Source organism: Cryptomeria japonica, chromosome 1 (assembly GCF_030272615.1).
Source record: "Cryptomeria japonica chromosome 1, Sugi_1.0, whole genome shotgun sequence".
In the NCBI taxonomy this organism is placed as follows: Eukaryota; Viridiplantae; Streptophyta; class Pinopsida; order Cupressales; family Cupressaceae; genus Cryptomeria; species Cryptomeria japonica.
Window position 1 is genome coordinate 530,001,544 of NC_081405.1, and position 18,758 is coordinate 530,020,301.

At 33.8% G+C, this 18,758-nt stretch overlaps 1 protein-coding gene across 3 annotated transcripts; it reads left to right on the top strand.

Annotated features, from left to right (window-relative positions):
- Positions 1-1,044: 1,044 nt before the first annotated feature.
- LOC131075257 (disease resistance protein RPV1) lies at positions 1,045-13,724 on the top strand. 3 transcript variants are annotated; one of them, XM_059219581.1, is made up of 8 exons: positions 1,045-1,784; positions 1,919-2,002; positions 7,889-8,987; positions 9,114-9,425; positions 9,518-10,814; positions 10,911-11,002; positions 12,967-13,138; positions 13,268-13,724. In XM_059219581.1, the coding sequence occupies exons 1-5, from the start codon at positions 1,231-1,233 to the stop codon at positions 10,643-10,645; spliced, it is 3,177 nt and encodes a 1,058-aa protein (XP_059075564.1). In that variant the 5' UTR covers positions 1,045-1,230; the 3' UTR covers positions 10,646-10,814; positions 10,911-11,002; positions 12,967-13,138; positions 13,268-13,724. The 3 variants fall into 3 exon arrangements, with proteins under 3 accessions (XP_059075564.1, XP_059075565.1, XP_059075569.1); XM_059219582.1 differs by having other exon boundaries at positions 9,518-10,757; XM_059219586.1 differs by having other exon boundaries at positions 9,521-10,814.
- The last annotated feature ends 5,034 nt before the right edge of the window (positions 13,725-18,758 follow it).

Here is an 18,758-nt window from a genome sequence, read left to right on the forward strand (position 1 = left end):
ACTAATAAGTATAGTTTTCATGAATCTCATTAATTGGTGAATTCAAAGCATCAAAATAGAAGGAAAAAAATGACAAAGATTCATGAAGGATAATAAATTAATTACATTACCATATAATGCACATATGAGGAAACACCATCATCTTTATAGCAAAAGGATTTATGATAATGCTAACGATAAACAAATTAAATTTATCAATTAGAAAATCATATTGAAACTTTCGATATATAAATATAATTGGTGAAAATTTTATAAAAATAATAAAAATTATAAATTATAAATGGACCCTTGGTATGTTGGTGAAGTTGAACTGTTCTTAATGAATCTTATGAATTCATCATAATATAGAAAAATAAAATATCCTATAATTACCTCAAATCCAATTATAAAACCAATAAATATAATTTAAAAAACATAAAAAATAAAGTAATTCCACTTAAGAAATAAATATTAGAACACTAAATGAAAATAAAAAATTAGATTTAAAAAACAATGACTTGACAAAGATAAGATTCCTTATGACTCCATCACTTCTTTTCACCTTATATTGAAGCATTCAACATGACCCCACTTTAAAACGCTAACACTTACCTCCCATTTCACATGGATTAGCTGGGTGAAAGAGACATAATGATGTTTCTCCACTTCTTTCCTGCACATTTCTCCATCTCTTTTCCACTTTTTCTCTCTCCGTATTTTTCTCACCACTTTCCTCTTTATTTCTGTGAAACAGGCTATTGAAAAGAACAATACTGTCCAGATACAAGATTGACTGGTGAACCGGGCTTTCACACTGTGAAGATGCTTTTTCCCATAAATCACTTTATCTTTTCTGCACGCTTACTCCAACACGTCTTTTCACCTTGTATTGAATCATTCAACGTGACCCCACTTCTCACATTTTCTTTTATTTAAAATACTGACACTTAGCGGCCATTCAACACGGATTAGCCGGCAAAGTCGGTGAAAGAGATATAATTATGTTCCTCCACTTTTCCCCAACAATTATTTACTTGTCTTCTCTCTCCGCATTTTCTCGCCACTTTCGTCTTTCTTTCTCTATAACTTCCTGTTCGCTGCATCATACCACTACAAATAGATTACCCTTTTCTTTTCAAGCACTTCTGCATTAGGTAACCCAGATTTGTCTGTTTATTATTTTCCTGGTTTCTGTTCGCCTCGATTTATAGCTAAACCTCAGGTTATTCTTTTTCTGGATCTAATCTTATAATGGCAGCCCCTTCTAACACCGCTGGACAACCCAAATATTGCCAGCGAAATTCTCTTGAGGGCCTGAAAATTGTCCTTCCTGCACCTGCTACAACCAGTCAACAAGTGCATCCCAGAAGAAGTGCTTTTGATGGCCTAATAATCGTCCCACCTTCTCCTGCTGCTACCTCTGCTGAATCAAAACCCTCACACCTGCCGTATGATGTCTTTATAAATCATTGTGGAAAAGATACTAAACAAAAGGTTGCCAAGAGTATCTACAATAAGTTAGATGCTACTGGGCTCAGAGTTTTTTTGGACCAAGATGAGCTTCAACTTGGAGATTTTTTTCCTGATACTTTACAAGAAGCAATGGCTAGTGCTTCACATCACATAGCCATTTTTTCTGAGAATTATGCACACTCTCCTTGGTGTTTGGCTGAGCTGGCATTTATAATGAAACTACCCAACATCAAATTTATCCCCATTTTCTATCATGTTGAGCCGTTTACTGTAAGATGGGTAAAAGGAATTTACGCAGATGCCTTCTCCGAGCATGAAAAGAAGAGCAGCAGGTACACATCAAATACTGGTTTGACCCTATATTATTATCTAATATTCTCAACTATTATTATTTTCTCCTTTTTATTCGTCATATATCAGAGTTAAGGCTGTTCTATTGTTGTTGCATGGTGTTCCACCTGAGCAGATACAGCTCAGAAAAGGTTGAAAGCTGGAGGTTGGCACTCCATAAAGCTTCATTGTACACCGGGGAGATAATTAATGATCAAAGGTAAATACAAAATAATCTTTCTCCTTCATTTAGCTTATCAGATCTTCCTTGCGTGTTTTTTAATTGGGGTTCTCTTCGGTTTGTCTATTAAATGTGTTCTTTCTCTTTTACTGTAATCAGTTTTGTTTAATAAACAAAAATTGTTATTTAATTGTCACATAAAATTAATATCATAATCTAAAAGTTTTTTTTATTTGGGGTTCTTTTCTGTTTCTGTTAAATGTGTTCTTTTTCATTTATTGTAATCAGTTCTGTTTAATTAAAAAAAAATGTTATCTAGTTGCCACATAAAATTTATACAATAATTCGAAAGAGATAGAAAGTCAACATAGTTACTTAAGTAGCTTGTCATACTTAAAGCTGATTAGACTATGCATCCCATGCATGAATTTTATTGAACATATAAATTTATGTATAGCCAATAACTCATTTAAATGAAAAGTAACGTCAATTTTTGCATTTAAATAATTTTTTTTTTTACTTTTAGTAGATTGTAAATTATGATAATAAGTCTTATTAAATATGTGGTTCAAATTCTAATGGCAATAAAGCTGGCCAATAGGTGGAGTCTAAATCTCCAATTAGTTTTTAGACATCTTTAAAAAATATCTACAATCATCACTGCATGATATTGTCAATTTAGTTTGATTTGTAATAATATCTTATATTTTGATTAACAAAAAATAAATCAGTTGAGATTGTTTTTGAATTTAATTGTGTAAGACTTTTTAATATTAATATTTTAGATAACACTTCATTCTTTCTTACTAACACATTTATCTTTAAAAAAAATTATGTTCAGTTGAGATTGTTTTTGAATTTAATTGTGTAAGACTTTTTAATATTAATATTTTAGATAACACTTCATTCTTTCTTACTAACACATTTATCTTTAAAAAAAATTATGTAAAACATATCAAGAGATATCCTTCTTAAGGGACCTTTTTTGTATATATAAAACATGTTTTTAAAAAAATAGACACCTTAGAAAGGACATCTCTTGACATCTTTTAACTCAATTTTCTATTAATCTAATACTAAATTATAGAATGTGACCTTATAACTTGCAACACCCACTACATTATTCGTAGAAATGTAGGAATCACACTAAGTTATCTCTATCTATGAATAGATAGTGATATGACATGACTTCATTGAAGACTTATATCTTCCCCAACCCAATTGCCCTACCCAAGGTAAATAGGGCACATCAATAGCTATAGCCTTATTGGCTATAGTTTAAAATTTGCATCTTTTTTGTACCATTTTTTGGGCAATCCACTTTTTTGTTTTGCCTTTTTTGCACCATTTTTTTGGCAATCCACTTTTTTGTTATGCATTTATTCTTTTATATAAAAAAGAAGAATGATAGTTTTTCTCAAGAGAAGAAATGCATATATTTTTAGAATTAATAGACAACACGATAAAATGTGATATTACACTTGAAAAAATGTTTATGGATGAATAGTAATTTTTTCCCCACTGTACAAAATCTTATTGCTAACCAATATAATTAAAAACTCTTACTTCACACTTAAATACATGCTACTATTTATCAAAATAACTTTTACACGTTACACAAATCATGTAAAAGGTAAACATGAATTATGGATAAAATTAAAAGAAATCCAAAATCAAACCCAAATTTTTAATTAAATATGTTCAATTTTTTGATTAAAAAATATTTTTGCACTTCTTACTATGTTTTCACCAACAAATAATATTATCCACTCATTCACTACTATAATATGCAGTTTTACACTTTATTTATTTATACACCTCTTTGTCTTAATGTTTTCCTCCAAATCAATTCCTACAATATTCATTCTAAAATCATAAGCAAAGGGTTAGTGCATGAAGATGGGGGACTAAAAAGTAGGTAGAATGTATAAATTAAATATATCATTTAAGTATAAGAAAGTAAAGATATAGACAAAGATACGAAGTTAGAAAGTATTTAAGCTAGATATTTAAGTATAAGAAAGCATAAGCATATGTTTATAACTTCTTATCTTTGTCTATAGCTTTACATTATTATAGTTTAAACTATATGTATGTATTGGTAGGATGTTTGAGAATGGATTTTAGATCTCTAAGAGTTATAATGAAGATTCTAGATTTTAGGAGATTTAATAATATTTTAGACCGAGTCAAATTTCAGTAATTAACAGACTCCTATAAAATCTCTCTCTCTCTCTCTCTCTCTCTCTCAATAGCTAGATTTTATATTTTTCTAGATAATCAAAATTCAATAATTAGAAGTCTCTTGTCATCACTCACTCTCTCTCATTCTCTTTGTCTCCCCTATCTCACTCCCTATCACTTTATCTCTTCCCCCTCTCTTTACCTCTCTCTATCTCACCCTCTTCTCTATCTTACCCTCTTCTCTTCCCCAAGCTCTAGAGCTTTCCTTTTACCTCTTTCTCACTCAACTCTCTATCTACCCTCTCTCTCTCTCTCTCTACCTACCACACATACACTTTGTCTCTCCTCTCTTTCTCACCTTTTTCTCCCTCCCATCTCTCTCTACTTAGCTCTATCTTCCCTCTCACTCTCTCTACAAACCTCCACCTCACTCCCTCCCCCCATACCTCTATTTATCTACATACATCCCTCTCTATTGATTTATCGCCCTCCCTACCTCTCTCTCTATGTCCATCACCCCCCCCTTCTCTCTCTCTCTCTCTACTTTAATCTATCTCCCTTACCTCTCCCTGCCTCCCTCTCGCTTCCCTCTCCATTTCTAATTCTCTATATCTCACATCTCACTCTCTTTTATTATCTCTCTACTTATCTCTACCTACCCTCTCTCTCCCTCCATCTTTCCCTCGCCACTTATCTCCATTTCACATCTCTCTCACATGTCTCTCTCTCTCTCTCTCTCTCTCTCTCTCTCTCTCTCTCTCTCTCTCATGCACACACACATGATCCCTCCATACTCCATTTCTCAACATACCTCTTCATCCTTCAGTCACTCATTCCCTCTTTAGTTTTCTCTATCTCTCTCTTTTTCTAAGCTATCTCACCCCCCCCCCCCCCTCTCTCTCTCTCTCTCCTTCCCTCTCTCTCATATTTATAGTAAAAGGATTTATGATATTGTTAAAGATAAACAAAATGAAATTTATCAAATAGAAAAACACATTGAAATCTTTATATATAAGCATGATCGACAAACAATTCTTAAAAAAAAAATTTATAAATTAAAAGACCACAATAAAAAGTTGAATGATATTAAATCTTATGAATTCACTATAATGTAGAAAAATAAAATACCTTATAGATATCTTGATTTAATTATAAAACAACAAATATAATTAAAAATAAAGTGAAAAATAAAATAACTTAAAAAAAAATTAAATGTGAAAAAAGTATATGTGAAAAATAGTCTTTGAGAACAAAGATATGATTCCTTTGAGTAATTAATTCTATTTTTTCTAATATTGTGACAGTATAAGACTGAATTTTGAACCGGGTTTTCACACCGTGAATATTCTTTGTTCATAAAGTACATTTATCCATTCTACATGTTTTCTCCACCTAGTCTCTTCACCTCGTATTCAACATTTAACATGATCCTCACATTCTCTTCAATTCAACATAGTACACTTACCCGCCCTTTCACAAGGTTTAGTGGGCAACGTCGTTGAAAGAGAAATAATGATGGTTCTCCACTTCTTTCCTACAGTTTTCTCCAACAAATGTTATCAACTCATTCCCTCTCTACATTTTACTCGCTACTTTCTTATTTATTTCTATACAACTTCATATTTGAATTAAGCATTTCTGCATTAAGCTAGATGCTTCTCCATTTCTCTATTTTGCTTGCTACTTTCTTCTTTATTTATACATACCTCTCCCTCTCTACCTCTGTTTGTCTCTCTCCTTCCCTCTCAACTTATCTCTATCTCCTCTCTCCCTCCCTCTCTCTATGACATAAATAGAAGTTTAGAGGGAAGGAGGGATGGAGGGAGAGAGGTGAAGGGAGGGAGGGAGTGGGAAGGGATATATATATATATATATATATATAGAGAGAGAGAGAGAGAGAGAGAGAGAGAGAGAGAGAGAGAGAGAGAGAGAGCTCTTTCTCTTATGCATTGTGAAAACATATCTTTCTCTTATGCATTGTGAAAACATAAAAATATTATTATTGTTCATTGTTTATGTTGGAGTTTCTAGTTGTTCTGCAAGTGAAGTGTTATGCTATCAGAATCAATCTAGGTTGTGGGTTGATGTGAAATAGAGTTCTTATTGAAGAATCTATTGTCTTTGTATTGGGGTTGTATTGTACTCACGATTTTTAGCAATATACAAAGTACTATGCTTTTGTTCGTATGGGTTTTTTCTCCTAAAAGGTTTTTACCTAATTTTATTGGCTGTCATTATGGTATATTATTTGCATGTTCATTTTCTTTATCTAAATGTGTTTCTATTTTTGTAATAATTAAAGATTGTAAGGAAAATTTGCATTATCTTTCCCACTAGATTAGCATTAGTAAGTGTTTTCCACACCTTTGCTTCCTTTCAAAGACAATGAGTCTCATGTTGTGACCATGTACATAAAAACCCTTTCACATACCTTTAACAACTATTTACGTGTCAGATTTTAATATTTATTTACTTAAACACATATATGCACAATCATAAAAATGGCTGGTAGATATGTAGGAAGTGAGTTTTAGGTGAAGAAGAGATGAAGTGGATGTAATTGAGGTTGTGCTATAGTGTCCTTTCCATTCATTATTAGACTTGCTACAAAGAAGTTACCACAAGACTTTGGATGCAACCCTACTATTTAGAGCGCTCCAATCTAACTTAGAGAAATTAGTTGGAAAGACAAATGTCCAAATCCTCAAATAGGAGCTAGGGGCATTATATACCCAACTATCACTTCCTTAACAAGTGGAATAATTCATATAGTTATATACCCAACTATCACTTTCTTAACAAGTGGAATAATTCATATAGTTTATTCCTTTTGGTGTATTGATGTAAGGTTGTAATGATGAAATTTGCGCGTATTCATGTCAATTCTCATTTAATTATGTTGAGAGGTGTTCTATAATAGAAACATTGAAATCTTATGTTACCATTTAAATTTATATTTAACAATCATTTACAAGTCAAATAATTGATATTGAATATTTATACATGTACATATAAATATATAATTTATTCACCATATTTCTGGAAAAAAAATATTGAAATAAGAAATAATGAAGTTTGAAATAAGAAATAATGAAGTTTTCAAAAGTAAATTTAAAATTTACATTTAAAATAAATAGGTCTTCAAATAAATATAAAATAATAATATAATAAAATAAAATAATTCTAAAAATATATTAAAATTTATGTCATGTAATATAAATATAATTGTGAAATAAAATAATATAAATCTTGGTAAATATATAAAAAATAAAATAAAAGCTTATTGAACTAATGAAGGATGATTTTTCCTAAATAAGACTAAAATCAATCAACTCTTCAAATAAAATAAAACAAATGATAATAGATAAAATAAAATAATTTTAAAATAAATAAAAAATTATTTTATAATTTCAATTTTATTTAAATATATGTTATTGTATTTTAGTTTTTATGCACAGCACAATAAAATCTATTTATTTTCATTTAAAATTGACAGTTAATATTTCTTTATTTATTAAATCTCCAAATGATTGATACCCGCGAGTGAAAAACGATATATTTATTTAAAATTGACAGTAATTAATTCTGTTTATATTTCTACGATGATATTCTAAACCATACAATTCTATGAAGGGCAACGATCGTTTTTATTTTATTTTAAAAATTCGATTAAAAAAGTTGTTTGACAAGGATCGGTTACGCTTATATAAATTAATCTTTGCAAATCTTCATTTTGTTCAGTGACGAGAAGGCGGCAGTGATGAATGTGGTGAATCGTGTATTGAAAGAACTGAAGAAGGATCTGTTACATGTTGCCAGGCATGCCGTCGGGTTGGATGAATTGGAACAAGATTTTCATGACAAGATTGCTCTTCAATCTGCTGCTGCTGGGCCAGTACAAATTGTGGGGATATGGGGAATGGGTGGTGCGGGCAAAACCACCCTTGCAAAGCAACTCTATAACAAGAAAAGCTTGACCTTTAAGAACTCAAGTTTTCTTTTCGATGTTCGTGAAGCTGCAAGGAAAGAGCAATTGCATGAGAAGCAAAAAATGCTTTTGAAGGACCTTGACCTTAAACGCAAAGATTTTGATTTTGACAATGTAGACAAAGGCAAAGAGATTCTGAAAAGCCGTTTGAAATCTGCTACTGTGCTTATCGTTCTAGATGATGTGGATCATATACATCAATTAGATGCTCTACTACCAGCAAGGAAGAGCCTTGGCAAGGGAACTCTGATTATTGTTACCACACGAGAGTTGAGTGTTCTGAAAGGGTGGGACATCTCCGCTATATATAAAATCAGAACACTCAATCCTGCTCATGCCCAGCAGCTTTTTTGTTGGCATGCATTCGGACAACCCTCTCCATTGTTGGGATTCAAGGAATTTGCTGAGAAGTTCATATATGCTTGCAGTTGTCTGCCTTTATCACTCGTGGTCTTAGGGAGTCAGCTCTATGGGGAATCTAGCAAGAAATATTGGCAGTCTCAATTAAACAAATTGTCCATACTAGTGCCAGACGACATCAAATCGAGACTCAAAGTAAGCTATGATACTCTAGATAAAGAAGAAAAAGAAATGTTTTTGGATGTAGCGTGTTTTTTCATTGGATGGAAAAGAAGTTCGGCCATTGCAGTGTGGGACGGATCACACTGGGATGGTCTGCACGGTTTGCAAAGGCTTGTGAACAAGTGTATTGTAGAACTATATGAGGAGAGATCTACAATTAGAATTAGAATGCATGAACATTTGAGAGATTTGGGAAGAGAGATCGCAAATCAACAGTCACCCTATCGTCTTTGGTCTAAACAGCAGATTATCGAGATTCAGCCTCAACAGGTGAAATCCGTCCTTTCTTTCTTTCCTGGCTTTTTATTAATCATGGTATGGGAACGAGCTCTGAGCCTGCCCTTTAATGAGTTCTATGCTTTAAAATAAGTCTTATTTTTAATGTTGACTATTCAGGAAGCAATACGAATCCGAGGAATGGCAGACGCATTTGGTGACAATTGTTGTCCACGGGAAGGAAAGATCATAATACACACAAGCCAAGGAGAGCGTATCCTCGCGCCCGGCTCGCTTGGGTTGAAGATTTTTATTGGCAATGGAGATTTCATTAATGAGCAATGTAGCGAAGTATCAAGAGAACTGGTGTGCCTTAGCTATGATAGATTTGAGCACAAAAATCTTCCATCGTGGCTTTTATTAAAAGAATTAAGAATTTTAGAACTTAATGAAGCTCCAATATTAGAAGATCTATGGGAACGTGATGTGGATGTAAGTATGCTGATTTATGGTACTTTAAAAAATGTTAAACGAAAATATTTTTTAATTTATGCTAATTATGTTAATTTATTGAAAATTGGCAGCAGGCTCCTTTGCAATTAAGAATGTTGTTTATCCGTGAAGGCTACGGATTGAAAAAGGTACAAGGTTTAGAAAGCCTGAGATCATTGGAGACACTCGTAATAAAGAATTGTACAGAATTGAACGTCCTTCCAAGTCTGGCAGAGGCAACTTCTCTAAAGGACTTTGATTTGAGAGGCTGCAACAAATTGGAGAAGATAGAAAGTTTAGGAAGTCTGAGATCATTGGAGAGACTCATAATATATGACTGTACAGAATTGAAGGCCCTTCCAAATCTGGCAGAGGCAACTTCTCTAAAGAAGTTTGATTTGAGGGACTGCAACAAATTGGAGAAGATAGAAGGTTTAGAAAGCCCGAGATCATTGGAGACGCTCACAATATATGACTGTACAGAATTGAACGCCCTTCCAAGTCTGGCAGAGGCAACTTCTCTAAAGAAGTTTGATTTGAGGGACTGCAACAAATTGGAGAAGATAGAAAGTTTAGAAAGCCTGAGATCATTGGAGAGACTCACAATATGTGACTGTACAGAATTGAAGGCCCTTCCAAGTCTGGCAGAGGCAACTTCTCTAAAGAGGTTTGTTTTGAGGGACTGCAACAAATTGGAGAAGATAGAAAGTTTAGAAAGCCTGAGATCATTGGAGACACTCACAATATATGACTGTATAGAATTGAAGGCCCTTCCAAGTCTGGCAGAGGCAACTTCTCTAAAGGAGTTTGATTTGAGAGACTGCAACAAATTGGAGAAGATAGAAAGTTTAGAAAGCCTGAGATCATTGGAGACACTCATAATATATGACTGTATAGAATTGAACGCCCTTCCAAGTCTGGCAGAGGCAACTTCTCTAAAGAAGTTTGATTTGAGGGGCTGCAACAAATTGAAGAAGATAGAAAGTTTAGGAAGCCTCAGATCATTGGAGACACTCAGAATATATGACTGTATAGAATTGAACGCCCTTCCAAGTCTTACAGAATTAATTTCCCTAAGAAAATTTGTAGTGATAAGGTGCCACAAATTGGAAAAAATTCAAGGTTTAGAAAGTCTGAAATCATTGGAGACGCTCTATATACAGAGTTGTCCCCTCATTGAACACCTTCCAAGTCTTGCAAAATTAAAATCTCAAGATTGAAGAAATGCCACAAATTGGAGTAGATAGAATGGTTTACAACGTTTGACATAACTGAAGAAGTTGCAAGTACATGCCCGATCGAATGCGCCGTGTATAATCTGCTTGGATGATGGTGAGAGATTGAATTCGCTTCCAGATCAGTTGTTGAACATTCTACAGTAACATACAGGTCATAGAAAATAGTTGAATTAAAAATATAAAAATCTATTTATTATTATGAGGCATCTGATTTTGTGCTGCCTGTGCTTTTTTAAATAACGTGCAGAAATGGCCGAGGGAAGTGATAATATGCACGAGGGCAATGATTGATGTGGGCAAAGAGCGGAGCATTCTAGAGCCTTTCTGTCAGCTTTATAGGTAGATTTATTAAAAAAAATTTACAATCATTTGTGATTTATAGGTAGATTTACATAGTCACTTCTGTTCAAATTTTAATTTTGATAGTATTTGAATGGAGAACAAAGAAACCGATGTGACTAGTTGTTAGATCATGGATCTCCATCACTATAAGAAATTTTTTGTTTACTATGTAATAATATCTTCTTTTATAGATCTGAGGATAAGTATACATTTCATTTTTTTTTAAGCATGAGTGGGTTGGGACAAAGATAATAATTACATTTTTGAAAATTGACTATGTGTAGCAATACTTTAAAATAATTATTATGTTATAGGCTTATTTTTTAACATCTACATGTTCATAATGAGATATGAAAGTGATTAGATAAAGAGTAGGAAAGTTAAAGAAAAAGAACAAAGAAAAATGTGAATTGATAATGATATAGATTATCTTCAAAAGTGAATAAAATTGATAAAATATGAGTGTTGTTTATATTTAGATAATGTATCCATTATTTCTAAATAATCAGAGTGTTACATAAAGATACCTAAAAACAAACTAGATAATTTTTAATATATTACAAATAATTTTTGATATTAATAAATTATAAGACATTAAAAATATTATTTATAATATATTCATTAAAATTTAAATTATAACACCATAAAATTATTATAAACCAACAAAATCAATTAAAAGTACTATTGAATGGCTCATGCCCAAAAATATTTAAGCTGCTTTACACAAAATTGTTGAATCGAATTGATTAATAATTTAATTTTTAACTAGCATTTGTAAAGCTAACATTTTTTAATTTTGTTCTTACAACTAATCTTTTCTTCTATTGACTTTCGGATTTGTACATCCTTCCTCAGATTGTGGATCTTTCAACTTTTTTTTTAATCTTTCACTTTTTTTAACATCTGCTCATCTTTGCATTATGCATTGTTCTTGTAACTTTTTCTCTGTATATATTTTTCATGCCAACAAGCATCCACAATGACTACAGTAGTCTGAGTTGTTTTTTACTTTGAAACAAGTGCATATGATTATGAAGTGTATTGTACAGGATGAGACTATTGGAAGCACATCTTAGAGCGAGTTTCAATAAGGTTAAAAAGTTGAACCTTTCATTTATATAAAGGGTCATGTTTAATAGTTATTTTTAAATATTATTTAATTTAACAATAAAATATGATTTTTGATTTATAAAAATATATATTTATATTTTTAATGTGAATTGGATATGTAATTGTAACTTATTGTTGTTAGAACATTGAATCAGATAATATATAAATTCCAGCTCTAACATTCATTGTCTTGATCTTCCATTTGATCTTCCATTCATTGTATAGCCCATGGGAAGGAAAATTTTTTTTCAAACTCACTTAAGGTATAATTCATATACCATGGTTTGAAGGGTGGGTTGGGTAGTGTTATTATTTTTGCATGTTTGATCATCCATTGGCTGCCATATCCACCAGGACAGTCTGTACTAAGCTTTACCTAAATGGAATTGTTGCTTACAGCAAGGCTGATATTTGTAAATAGGTACATATAGAAGATGAGATCTAAATTGCTTATCACAGGGTTAAATCTGGTATTCAATTTATCAAATTGTCTGCAAAGTCCTTATGAGATGGGATTTGCATACATCCTCTTTCTAGGAATAAGTGTAGCCGATGCGAGTTTATGAGATGTTCAAATCTGTCTATTTGGTTTCACTATTATGATGCTGTAACCCCCTTTAAAGACTTTTATTTGATTTTCTGGTTTCTGCTGTTTGATACGATCTATACATCAGGTTTTATCCACAATTTTTTTTTTAATAAATTAAGAATTGAATCTGGAATTCTGTATTTATTGTTGAATGATTTATTTTCTAACATAGAAATTACTAGATTTGTCAACTGAAATTTTGGTTATTTAGGCCTTTGACTATATTTCTATGGGCATTTACACTTATTGACCATGATTGCAGGGCCTCAAAATATTGATCAGCACAAAGATTTCAACTAAACATTCAGTAGAATATAGTGTTTCAGAATCATGAAGATTTCCTTACCGATTTCAGATCATAGTGTTTCTCGGTAGCTTCTCAGCACTGATGGATGTTTGGTCTCTCACGTGGATAATATGAGGGGAACTATAGGGTAAGCAATTACATTGTAAGAATTTTTTTCTTTCCACACTACAAATTGCATTCACTTACACTCTACCTATAACATCTGCTCTGCTGATTTTGAAAAATAAAGATGTTAACCCCTTGTGTCCAATTTTAGGCGTGTTCAATTGGACGGTAAACACGGGAGCTTGGTCAACTTACAATCCCCTATTCAAGCAAAAGGATCTGCTGAAATGTTGGATGATTTTAAGTGCAAGAATCTATCTTTGCAAATGAGGACATGTGGAAATCAATCTGGCAATCATGTGGAAATGAATAGGAAATAAATGGTCATGGCAAATTCTGTGTTTATGGCTTGAAGACTTGGGAAGCCTTCAATATATATGGGAGGTGGAGGTGGGCATTGAAAATTCTTGGCAACAGTGGAGGTGGAGGTGGGCCTTCAATATATATGGGAGGAAGGGAGAGGAATTTGTATTGGCAACAGTGGAAGACATATTGGGGAGTACCATCAGAGAATGCTTGTGGAATAGCTCTTCAGTTATCTTTATTATGCTCAGTTTCTTTATAAGGTTAATTTTCCAAGTATTATTTATTCTATTTTTTATTATTTATTTATTTGTTGAATATGGAAAGTTGCTGTGAGAGGTGAATTTTGCATGTGCATGTGCATGTGGCTTGTATTTGTAAACTCTATAAATACAAGCATCAAGATTGGAGGTGTATGATTATTTACACATACTATTATCCCAGAATTCAACACTTGTGTATTCTTGGGAAAAACTTGTTTTGCAAGTGTATGTAATCGGATCGTTTACTATAATAAATTGAACAAATTTTTGGGGTGGGGTTTTTTTTCCCGAAAGGGTTTTCCCCACGTACATCTTGTGTTGTGAGCATTTATCTCTATGATTTTTTTTATATTTTCTGTATTGTACATTTTCTTCTTAGTAATTGTTAAAAGCTTTAATAAAAAAATTGCACAATCTTTACTCAAAAGCATTTCCATTGACCTCCGCTCAAATTTGAAAATGTGAACTCAATAAGACTTAATTCAAGAATTCTCTATTCTTTTGTAACCTAATAATCTTTAAAGTTGATTGTTTTACACCCTTTGCTTGCACTTGAGTGCAGGAGAAATAACACTAAGCTTGGCAATGGTGAAAACCCTATATTCTCATGTTTTTTGTCCAGTCTGTAAGATTATATGCATTACCTAGTTGTACATGAGCTCAAATGTCTATAGGGAATGGGAAAGCATATGTTTTCCATCGTTATCTAGGTGATGCATCTGGCTTAACAATAAATGTTCTTTCAAACATAAATCAAGATTGTGCCAAGTTTTTCTAATTACGTGTACACTAGGGGAAGAGAAGTACTAGTAGATTGTATTCCAATAACCACTCACTCGAGGCCAACTTGGCCCCCCAAAAAATTTGTATTTTAGTCATTACATAATTTTAATTGGACCAATAAATATTTTCTTCTATGCCAATACATGTTCACTAGTGAATGTGTAGTTGATTGAAAAACAAAAAATAAATAAACATCATGTTCCTCCACAACTCACACTCCATGTCTTGTTTTGAGAAATGGGGACCCCCCTTCTTTTCTCTTGTTCCTTTGTTTTGCCCTTTGTCCCTTCATTTATTTTTCCTTGTTCTTTTTGTTTCTTTTATTTTTTTGTTTTCTTTCTTCTCTTTTCCTTCCCTGCCTTTTGGGGATCATTGTTTGGGTTTTATTTTTTCTCCTCTTTTTTGGGGATTGGGGATGGAAACATCCTCGAACCCCCAGTATCTTTTCGCAAAGTCTCGATCCTCGACTTTCCCCTTGTGTGTCTATGCCTAGTCTTTTTTCAAGGATCGAAGATGTTCTCATCCTCGACCTCTAGGTGTCCCTTTCGGGGATCTTTGATGGGCCCCACCTTTGTCAACATTAAATGCTTCTTTCGGGCATATAAGGGTTTTGTTTCACTTTTTCTCACCTATTCTTTCTAGTTCTAGCCTCCCCTTGTTGATTTTGTGCTTCGATGCATGATTTTGAGCTTCTGCCAAGTGTTATTATGTGACAAATTTAGTTTCACACCTATGTGCTCTTGCTATTAAGGTATGTCCATCGTTTGTTTGCCCTTTTTTCTATTTTGGTGTCGTTTCAGTTTCATTTTTCTCTTTGTTCCTCTTGTTTTTCGTTGCTTCTTTGTTGTTTTTTTGGTCCTCTGTGATGTTGTTTCTTCTCACTTTTTTTAGAGTTATGCCTTTGCCCTTGTTTATTTTCTTCTGTTTTGTGTCATTTTTGGCCCTAGTTCAGGGTCAATGTAAGCTGATCCCCGAGCCCACCTTGATGTCCTTTCATGTGTCGGGGTTCGGTGATGTTCCTATCCTTGACCCACAATACTTTCAAAGTATGGGATTGGGGATGGAAATATCCCCAACCACCACCCTTCTCATCAATCCTTCAAGGATCAGGGGAATCATAGACCTTGATCCCCATTGTTCTTTTCATGCATAGTAATTAAGAATCGGGGATGTTCTCATTGTTGACCCCCAATCATCTTAGGCCTATGATAAGAAGGGGATCAGGGATGTTCCTATCCTCGACCCCCGATTTACTATAAACTCTACTGATGGATAGGTTGAATAATAAGGTGTTTTGCATTAATTAGTTTATTTTTCTTATGCTTTTTTTTTGTTTAATAATAAGACTCTTGCTACAACTCTTTTGGGTGTAGAATCACTAATCAAGAGTAGTCACCATGAAGTACAAGTTCGACTCCTATCTTCCTCATATAAAGTTACATTCTTTGGTAGGGATATTATGGATATTGACATTGGCCATGTAGACTTGAACAAATTCTTATAGAGGATGACCAAGCCAAATGAAAGAGCCACTTTGTCCACTTCATTTGTGCGCTTAGGACTTGTCCAAGTAGTAGGCTTCCTAGTAGCTCTACAATCTTTGGAATTGATAATGGCTTGTGCATATAGATATAAGCCAAATGAAAGAAGGGTCTATGGCTCACTTGATAATGTGATCCTAGATATCTACCCTAATGCCATTGAAGATGCTTTCCATATTTGCAAGTATGTTTAATATGCTCATGTCATGGTGACTTGAGCGAGGAGTAGTGTTTTCAAGTAGAAGGAGATCCTATGGGTTATATCAATAAAAAATTGATGGAAAAGACCAAGAAACCCAACCAATTAAAGTAGATAAAGATCTTTCAAAGGGCCCATTTTCATATGGATGCTAAGGACTATGTCACTCTCCTTAGCAAGATGGTAGGATGATCGGATGCAAAAGAGTTTCATCCTTGGATGCTTCTCTTTATTAAAACTATCTCGGCAAGGAAATAATACATTGAATGGGTTAAAATGATCAGTGGTAACTTGGACAAGTAGCTACAACAGGTCAAGATAGACCCAAGGTTTGATATGAATTTGTATGTGGTCTACTTGATTGCAACTCAGGTCACTTACCCAGGTTGAGAAGAGAGGGATCTCTTTTGAATATTCCTATATATCACATTATCCTTAGCTACAACTACATAGGAGTAGAAAGGATCATCGTGTTGTCAATGATTTTTTTTTTTTGAAGTCATTAGGGCTATTGAGGGAGATTTCGGTAAAAGAATATCGCTTGGAGCTAATAAGGAAAACATTCTGGTAGCTATTTTGCCCAGTTCAATAGATTCACATAGATAAGGGTCATTGGTTGCATTGCGCCTCCATACAATTTGCTTTGATATCCCTGCGACTGACTGATTGTGTTGGAACTATGCAAGCAAGTGGCAGATGCCCACAATTTAATAGAGAGCAAACATAAGCCCTGCTTTTGACTTCCAATTGATGTAGGGGCTTACTTGTGTTCAAATATAAAGGTGCCCAAGAACATTGAATGTGAATTGCTTGAGTTCTCTTTGGACCTGATTCAAATTGATCACAACAAATTTGATCTAATCGACACATTTAGTAGAGTCATGGGTTCTCATTTCACTCATATGCCAAATCTTGAATTCATATCACTGAGCTAACTGTATAGATAATCATGAGGTCTGGGTTAGATATTACTGTAGGTTGAGTTTAGACCTGACATCAAATATAGCAAATTTATGGGTTTTAGAACAAGTCAGGGCCCAGTATGATGGGAATGTACTACATCCCTTGTATGAAAATAAGAGAATTTTTTATATCCCTATTCACAATGTTGATTCTCATTTGATTGAAGAAGAAAATATTCATCTAAGAGCTAAAGATGTACTATTATGGACTAAGCAGTGAATAGGGAATCTCTATGATATACTTCTAGTTCCTTTTGTGGAAACTCCATCCCAATAGTAGGCACCTACATCTACGAAAGGAAAGAAAACTTATGGTGCCTCTTCTTCCAAGAAACGTTCTCCACTAAAGGAACCAAAAGGTCATCCTAGATCATATGTGGAGCAACTCATAATCAAAGGTGCATAAACAAATGAAGCAAAAAGCACATATCAAATTGTACCCTCCTCTTCTACTCCTCAATCTGGCAAGAGAAAAGAGAAATCAAGTACCCCTTTGGGACATATCACCTCCTTAATTCATCAAGGACTAGGTATGCAACAACACGGGAAAAAAAACTAGGGCTCCATCTACTGAAACTATAAAAGTATTTAAAAGGTTTAGGAAGCATAAAGGAGTTCCTCCTATCAATTTCATAAGGGACTGGTCTGAGAAAGAGGAAGAAGAGGACCTAGGCCCATAGTTAATTAGAAGGAAATGATCAAGGGTGGATCCTTCACAACACCAATCAAAAGGTCTTTCTTTCCCCACTCTCGATATCTCATAGACTCCAACACTCCAACGAGAAACTCCATTACCTTCCTCCACTAATCCCTCCTCTAAAGACCCACATCATGATACAATTCACATAGAAATTGACATGGAGGCAGAGCCCAAGAAGGAGAAAGGTACAAAGCAACAACCTTATGAGGAAGATGAGGGAGATAAGTTCGATACTGAGGGACCAGTGCTCGAGGTGCATCTTGAGAATGTGAAGATCCCATTAGTACAACACCAACAAGTGCCTCATGATGATCCTCTTGATACTAATTCTTTTGATAAAGCTACTGAAGATGTACTATTTTCAATTCTTGGGAAGGATTTGGGAGAAGTAGAGGAAGAGAATCAAGAGGCACATCCTCCTGATTCTCAGCCGCGAATGGACCAAGATTAGTTACAAAGTGATAAGAGTGTTGCAAATGAACCAACACAAGAGAAAACATTAGAAGAATCAATACAACAATAGGTATACATTAAAGAGCTTGCCAAAGATGACGAGGAAAAGCAGTAGAAGGATGAGGAATAATGACAACATCAGGAGGAAAGGAAGGATTTGTAGGTTACAGATGCTAGTACTAGCTCCACTCCTTCTTGTATCACATGCTCTATTACTCGTAGGAGAATAACCTACAAGGAGGTAGCTGAAGTAAATTTCTCCGTATTGAAGAAAACTTTTAAAACTTCTAAAAGTAAGAAGTGAGGTCAACAATTGGCTTCGGCCTCAATGGATGAATCCAAACATAAAAAGGCCCAAATCCCATCCCACAAATGGATAAACCACAGCTGGAGACAACTGAAGTAGACTATCAGATTAAAGAGGTGGATCTAGGTCAA

Coding starts and splice junctions, on each gene's coding strand:
- LOC131075257 (XM_059219581.1), top strand. CDS start 1,231: ATGGCAGCCCCTTCTAACACCGCTGGACAACCCAAATATTGCCAGCGA. Junction 8,988..9,113: donor TCGAGATTCAGCCTCAACAG/GTGAAATCCGTC, acceptor TTGACTATTCAG/GAAGCAATACGAATCCGAGG. Junction 9,426..9,517: donor TATGGGAACGTGATGTGGAT/GTAAGTATGCTG, acceptor GAAAATTGGCAG/CAGGCTCCTTTGCAATTAAG.